General features: G+C 52.5%; 1 protein-coding gene across 1 annotated transcript in view; it reads left to right on the top strand.

Moving 5' to 3' along the window:
* SMARCC1 (SWI/SNF related, matrix associated, actin dependent regulator of chromatin, subfamily c, member 1) overlaps positions 1-7964 on the top strand; it is an 89056-nt gene that overhangs the window by 68790 nt on the left and 12302 nt on the right. Inside the window, 1 exon segment of the mRNA XM_015568261.1 lies at positions 3633-3767. Within this exon segment, the coding sequence (XP_015423747.1) occupies positions 3633-3767 (135 nt within the window).

Below are 7964 nucleotides of genomic sequence, written 5' to 3'. Positions count from 1 at the left end.
GTCGGGTTTGACACGTGTACAAAGACGGTCAGAATCGTTTCTAGGAACTGAAGTATGAAAAAGCCAAATGTAACGTGCAGCATGCGCTTTCCCTCCTGTTTCCACTCAAACCCAGATGTTACTACCCACACCGATGACTAGTCCCTGTGCTTGGGCTGGGGTGGTTCTGGTGCCTGTTTAGCATCTCCAGTTTGGCCTGGAGACGTGCTGAAGCGGCCATGGGTGGAGGCGGGGCTTCCAGAGGCTCCAGGCGGCACGGGGTCACAGCTTAGGGTCCGCACCGCTGCATCGGGCCGGCATTGTGCTCAGTCCTCAGTCCTCACATCTGTCCTGTGGGTACCGTTGTTTCCAGGTCACAGATGGAAGTCAGGCAGGGGACGGCGAAGCCGTGGTTACACCGGCAGTAAGCAGCCCGGCTTCCCCTTTGCCCTTCCTACTGACTGTGCTGCACAGCCTACAGGACAGACGTGGAATTCACAGGGTGTCAGTGTCAGAGCTCAGTGTAGGACAGTGGTTCTCAACCTTCTGGCCCTTTAAATACAGCTCCTCATGCTATGACCCAACCATAAAATTATTTTCATTGCTACATCATAACTGTCATGTTGCTACTGTGATGAATCATCATGTAAATACCTGACATGCAGGATGGTCTTAGGTGACCCCTGTGAAAGGGTCGTTTCTCCACCAAAGGGGTCATGACCCACAGGTTGAGAACCGCTGGTGTAGGAGTACATAGAACTCTTAGAGAGCATTTTAAAACACCTAATTAAGGACTAATGTAAATTCTCGCCACCCTGGTTGCATGTGGCAGTAGAGTAACATGTGCCTGGACAGCCACTGGTTCAGCGTCTCCCTCCACACACTTCGGTCCCCTGTGGAGCCTGCGGACCAGGCTTCAGCTCCTCCTGCCGCATGACATTGTGTCGTCTAGGCAGGCTTCCCCTCCCCCCCTTCTTAAAAATAACTATAGACTCAAAGACGTTGCAGAAATATTATTATAGTCATCCTGTGTGCTACTTACCGATTTCCTCCAGTGTAAAATTTTGTTTTTAATTAATCCAATATGTTAATTCTTTTTTCTCCTTTGCAATCTTGGTAATTACATATACTTTTGTTATTTTAGTGTGTTTTTTCTAATGATTGCATGATGCATTCTTGAATTTTGCCATTTAATATGAATTCTTTTGCTACTTTAATGGTAGAACATAATTCTGTTGACTGCTGCTCAGTTCCTTTCTCCATTTCAGTGTTTTCTTTAATGGAATAGGTTTCCTCTCCTGTTTAAAGAACTCTTTTTAGAACTTTTTGCTGTGCAGCCTTGACTTTTGTTTCTCTTAAAAGGACTTGATTTCACCTTCATGTTTGAAGTGTGTGTTTGTTCAGTGGGTAGAGAGGTCAAGGCGGTTCGTTTTCCCCCCAACATTTAAACAAATGCCACTTCCTGTTGTAACTGCTTCTGAGCCAGCGTGGCCTTAGTGCCGTGCACTGAGCTCATTGAGGGTCATGTGCTCTTTCCAGTCCACACTTTAAGATTCTTTTTTTTTTATTTCTCTGACTGGGTTGTACCTTCAGATGATTTTTATTGTATTTTCTCTCCTTGGGAATTGTTAAGCTTCTCGAATATCTCAGCTGATTTGTTCCATCTATTGTGGGAAATTCTCACCCCGTATCTCTCTTTGTTTTTAAGTTATTGGGATGACATTAGTTAGTAAACTTACATAGGTTTCTCTTATACCCATGATCTCTTTGTTGATTCTCTCTCATTTTCTAGCCTTTCTGTGATTCCGTTGATGTGAGCGTTACACCTTTTGCCGGGTGTCCACGTCTCCTCCCTTTGGTTCTGGTTTCCTTTTGCGTCTTTTCACTCTGCTGCAGCTGGAATAGCTTGTCAGCCTGTCTTTCCCTTCACTCGTCAAGTCTCCTGCTTGTAAACTTCATCATTGAGTTATTTTTCCATTTAGTATATTTTCTAGCCAATCATTCATTCTTACACACACACACACACACACATATTCTAAATCTGTTGAAATTCTGTTTTACCCATATTTTCTACATTTTCTTAAACATAATGATCTTGAACTCGTTGAGGATTCTCACGTTGTCTCATGTTCTTACATTTCCAATGTTGTCCCTTGCTGTGGGTCTTTCATTTTTATCATTTTCTGATACTTAACTTTTTAAATTGTATTTTTCAATGACAGTCGACATCCGATGTGATGTGCCTGCGCTTCAGGGGTACTGCGTGGTGGTTAGAGTCACGTCCTTCACATAGGGCCCCGATAGTTCAGGCTGTGGTCTCTTCTTCATGTTTCTTTTCTTGTTACCTGATGGTCCTTTCTGTTTTGAAATTTCGTGCTCCTTATTTCCTACTGGTTGGGGAGGTCCCCACATTCCTGCATAATTCTCAAGAAAATGGAACATTTCCTGCCAAAGCCAGCAGAAGTCTAGGAACCCCAGGCTCATGGAAACAGATCTAGAAACTGGTCCACTGGTCTCCTCCGAAGGAGGCAGCGCAGTGAGGGAGACGCCGCTATTGGGCGCCTGGTGAGCTTTCCGTTTTGCATCACGTGCGTGCATTTCTCATTCAGAGTCACACGTGGCAGCACGTCCCTCACGCCAGCTCGGAGTCTGGGCATCTTCCCGAGAGCTGGTGGTGGTATCGGTGAAACGCAAGGTTGTTGAGGGAGGCAAACATTAATGGCTGTAGATGTGTTCCTAAAGCCTCCCGTTTTCAGCAGTGAAAAGGGAAAATGACTCTTTCAAATATTGTCTATCACTTTTGCTCCAAAAGCCTATATATATTTAGCCCTCCTGCCTGTAGCTCCGTCTAGATCCTGCAAGAAACGCAGAGCTCAGTAGACCACCCGCCATCGCTTCCCAAAACCTCGTGTAGCAGCAAGAGGAGCCGGGTGTTTAGCAGATTTAATGCAAGGGAATGCCAAGTGGTGCCCTCCTGCCCGCGCCACAATGGGTTCTTAAACTGGACCGGAGGGCCGGAACAAAAGCATGGATGGAGTGTTTGTGTGAACTAATATAAACTCAAAGTAAACATCATTACATAAAAGGGTACGGTCTTATTTTTTCAATAGTTTTATTCATTTCAGATGGGCCGGATCCAGCCCGCAGGCCGTAGTTTTCCCACAGCTGGACTATAGGGTGAGGGTGCAAGGTGCAGGGTGATAAATGGACGTGCCGCCCAGGCCACCGTCCTCCCCTTTGCCCATCAGGGCCCTGGTTCAGCGTCTGCTCCTGTGTAAGGGCTGGTTTAACTTGAAGTAAATGTTCGGTAGAAACATGCAAAGGGGCGTGAAGGGCCCCATTTAAATGACACGATCCCTGAGTTGCAGGAATAGCTGCTTCGGCCCATGTTCCTCTCTAAGCCAGCGGTTCTCAACCTTCTGGCCCTTTAAATAGAGCTCCTCATGCTGTGACCCAGCCATAACATTATTTTCGTGGCTACTTCAGAACTGTAATGTTGCTACTGTTATGACTCGTCATGTAAATATCTGACATGCAGGATGGTCTTAGGCGACCCCTGTGACAGGGTCGTTCGACCGCCAAAGGGGGCACGACCCACAGGTTGAGAACCGCTGCCTAAGCAGCTGTGTGACATGTGACTGCTCTGTGCTCAGCACCTGGCTGCGGTGGAGGAGAGGAAGATCAAGTCCCTGGTGGCGCTCCTGGTGGAGACGCAGATGAAGAAGCTGGAGATCAAGCTGCGGCACTTCGAGGAGCTGGAGACCATCATGGACCGAGAGAAGGAGGCCGTGAGTGCCTTTCGGGGCTTCGGGCTGCTGACCCCCCTGTCCTCGCGCAGGGCCCCTCGGCAGCGGGGAGGGGGCGCCCACATCCCGAACTGCTTTCTACACCCCAGGTCCCGGGGGCTTGTTACCTGGCTCAGGGCTTCCCTTGAGTCCCTGTCCCCGTGACCTGTTCGCTTCCGACCTTTTACCAAACCCTCCTCAGACCCGCCCCCTCAGCCCCCTCCCTCCCCGGGCGGAGGGGGAGGCGGGTCAGTCGTCCATGCTGACGCTAACAGCAGTCTCTGACCTGATACTTCTCCTATTTGGACGTGGCCCGAACAGGACCAGGAGAAGGATGAAAAGGGCCGAGGACGGGGAAGGGAGCACTTGGCGTCGCCGGGAAGTTGTGGGGAAACAGGGATTCCGGTCGTTGGAGGACATTCCTTTAATGAGTGGACGAGAGGACGGGGTGACTGAGGGATGGGCTAAGGTGGGGTTAGTTAGGATGATGCTTTTTTGTTACTTTGACTTTTTTCTCTGTATATGAGACATAGGTGTCTCAGAATGGTAGAATCATATATATATATATTATTGGTTTCTTACAGAGAGGAAGGGAGAGGGATAGAGAGTTAGAAACATCGATGAGAGAGAAACATCGATCAGCTGCCTCCTGCACACTCCCCAATGGGGATGTGCCTACAACCAAGGTACATGCCCCTGACCAGAATCAAACCTGGGACCCTTGAGTCCGCAGGCCGAAGCTCTATCCACTGAGCCAAACCGGTTAGAGCTGAATGGTAGAATCTGAAGATGAGAAGAGTTTTTTTGTTTTGTTTAAAATATATTTTATTGATTTTTCACAGAGAGGAAGGGAGAGAGAGAGAGTTAGAAACATCGATGAGAGAGAAACATCGACCAGCTGCCTCCTGCACATCTCCTACTGGGGATGTGCCCACAACCAAGGTACATGCCCTTGACCGGAATCGAACCCGGGACCCTTCAGTCTGCAGGCCGACGCTCTATCCACTGAGCTAAACCAGTTTCGGCGAGAAGAGTTTTAATGTTAAGGATCTGCTTATATTTGTTAAGCTGTCCCTTAGTGCTGGCTCATTGTTATGTCTGTCCCACCACCAGCTCTGCTCGTAGGCAGGCATTCTGGCCCTGTGAGCATCGGGAGGCTGCTCCGGAGCTCCCCTGCCCACACCCTGCACGTCCCACCCCCAGTTCCCTGGCCTTGGAAGCATCCCCCACATCACTGGCCCTCTCCTCCTAGGCTGCTGACCACCCCATCTGACCCCCACCCCCTGGGTGCCAGCCGTGCCCCCTCACGTGCAGGCTCCCTCGGCCCTGCACCCATGAATGTCAGGCCCTCCCCACTTGCTGCCATGGAACCTAACAGCACTCACTGCATTGTACCAGGGGGACACTTTGAGGGCAGAATTCACCAAGTGTCTCTGTAAGCACAGAACTGGCCCATCACAGCCCCCGTGTAACTGTCGGCTGAATGAGGGAATGCCAGCATCCCAGTTGGAGTCGAGCTGGGACGCTGGGGAAGTGCTGTTGGGGCCTAGTTTAGTCCCTGACAGATGACAGCACAGTGAGCTCAGCTCCTTGGACAGAAAGGACCGCCTGGCCATGGGGAGTGCATTGGAGGAAGCCTGGGCGAGTGTGGGCGGGGCCGGGGCCGGGCCCTGCCGGCCAGTTTGAGGCCAGTGAGCGGATCTGTGAGCCGATCCAGGTATCGCCCTCTGGGCCTCTGAAGGCTGTTGGCTGTGGGAATTGTACACCTTCAGGCACCGACATGGAGGACACAGCTGGGGGCACCCAACCTGTCTGTCAGGGGCTGGAGGGTGGGCGAGACCCTGACACAGGCCACGTGCTCCGCGGGAGCAGGGCTGGGAGTTAGGGGAGGAGGCCGTGGTGTGAGACGGTCAGGGCGGGCTTCCTGTGGAGGAGGGCTGAGCTGCGGGGAGAAAGGCCCCCGTCCCGCGCCGTGGCGGGGATGGAGTGATTGCTGAGGGGTGAGAGCCAGCTGCCCAGGGCTGCTGTGGCCTGGGTGCTGGGCTTAGTTCCTTGGCTCTTTCGGCCGATGTTAGTGAGCACCCACCTGTCAGGCCTGTCGGTGCTGGGGATACGACAGTGAGTCCACCCAACACCACTCTGCCTTCGGGCGGCGCAGATAATGAAGGAGGGGAGGTGTGTGATGCGTGTCTGCACATGGCTGTTTGTCACAGGCTGGGGAGGGATTTGAGTTTTAAGTGTTGGCATCTGAGTGCCCTGTTGAGACCCAGCCGGGTGGGCAGTGCTTCTCAGCACAGGAAACTGCAGAGGCCGGAGGTGACAGGCGACGGCAGGTTTGGGAGCTGGGAGTGCGTGGGGGCTGGAGCAGGAACGAACAGGAGCCGAGAAGGGAGAGCCGGGGGTGCTGACCCAGGCGCGGAGCTTCCTGTGGGCCGTCCAGGGCCTTCCCGTCTCCTCGACTCGGTCTGCGCCGCCAGGAGGACGCTCGGGCCGAGGACCAGCGCCAGCTCCTCGCTGGGCAGGGGGACACGCCGCCTGCTGTGCCGTGGAGACGGGTGAGCCACGGAGGGAGGAGTGGAGGGAGGAGTGGAGGGAGGAGCGCTCTGGCAGCCCGCGTGCTGGCGGCTGCAGGATGGTGGCCGAGGGATGAAACGGTCAAGCTCTGGGCAGAGTTTAAAGGGGTTGCTAGTAGCTGTTGGCACACCTGCAGGAGGTGGGGTTAGGAGAGTTGGTTGCACTTGATGGCAAATTCAAGAAGAAAGAAGAAAGTCCACACGTGAGTGCATCCTGCCCAGAAGACGCGGCCTCGCCGGTCTGTGGTGTTGGTAGTAGCTCAGCCCTGTGCTGCCTGCCGTGCACCGTCACGCCGAGGGGTGCGGGGTGCGTCGGAGACAGGAGTGGACCGGCAGCAGGCTTAGTTCTGAATGAAAACGCCCGCGAGGGACGGTGACCGGCGCCTCCCTGTCTGCCCGGAGCGGAGGCCGCTGTGCTGGCTCCTCGGTGGAGGGAGGAGCGGTGTCTGCCTGGACTTGGTCACTCTGCAGTGGAGGCCTGGTCACTGCCCCAGACCTTTCAGCACAGGGGTGACTGTTACTTCAGTTCTGAGCCATGTCGTGGGGGCTTCACGTCTCCGCCGATATTCCAGTTCTTGACGGTGTGGGTGGATTTTGTGGGTGCCGCCCCGACCCCCCCATGCACCTTCTCCTACTCCTTTCCTCCCCGACCCCCCTTTTATGCAGATGAGGCTGGGAGAGGGGCTCTGTGTGAACGTCAGCTGTGCTTGCAGCTGTGTCTGGGTTTGGTCCTGTGCAGAACGGTGCTCTGTACTGGGCTCCGCTTGGACCCCGTGGGGGAGGGGTTTGGGTGTGTTGTCGGATGTGCCTTGGAGCCAGCACAGGCAGCTGTGTGCAGCCAGGTCCGAGAGCCAGAGTGTAGCCATGCAGAGGTTTGGGGGAGCAATTCGCACTGTCCGCTCAGCTACTGGGACTTCAGCCTCCGCCCAAGAAGTGGGAAGGGAGCGAGGAGACTGAGATGTCTGAGGCATGTCACTTGGCAGCTGTCAGCAGGTTGGTTTTTGGTCACCAAAATAGTGTGTGTGCGAAAAATTTTTCAAATAGGAAAGAAATGTATAAATCGCCGTCTCTCCTGCCCTTGTCCTGTTCCTGGGAATATTCGCTCTGACTGGTGTCCTCCAGGACACGTTCCGTGGCTAGAGCGGGCTCATACCTGGACACAAAGCTGTTGTTTTTTTAATGTAATTGAGATTGTGTTTAAATGTGGTTGCAACTTGTTTGGTTTGGGGTTTTTTTCCCATGTATCTTAGAAATAACTGTCCTTCAAAAACAATACTTTAATGCCCGACTTTATGCACTCATTATTTTTTAGGACAGATTTCAGATGTAGAATCACTAGGTTGTTGGTTAAGGGAATTTTAAACTTGCTCAGTGTTGGCCTGCAGACTGAAGGGTCCTGGGTTCCATCCTGGTCAAGGGCACAGGCCCGGGTTGTGGGCTTGATCCCCAGAAGGGAGCGTGCAGGAGGCAGCCAATCAGTGATTCTCTCATTGATGTTTCTCTCTCACTCTCCCTGTCCCTTCCTTTCTGAAACCAATAAAAACATATTAAAAATTTTAAAAGAATGAAACTTGCTCAGTACAGTAACTGTTCTAAAAAATTCCACTTCACATGCTCTCCGATTGCC

Source organism: Myotis davidii, unplaced genomic scaffold (assembly GCF_000327345.1).
Source record: "Myotis davidii unplaced genomic scaffold, ASM32734v1 scaffold663, whole genome shotgun sequence".
NCBI classification, from domain to species: domain Eukaryota; kingdom Metazoa; phylum Chordata; class Mammalia; order Chiroptera; family Vespertilionidae; genus Myotis; species Myotis davidii.
This window is presented reverse-complemented; position numbering and strand designations above follow the sequence as displayed.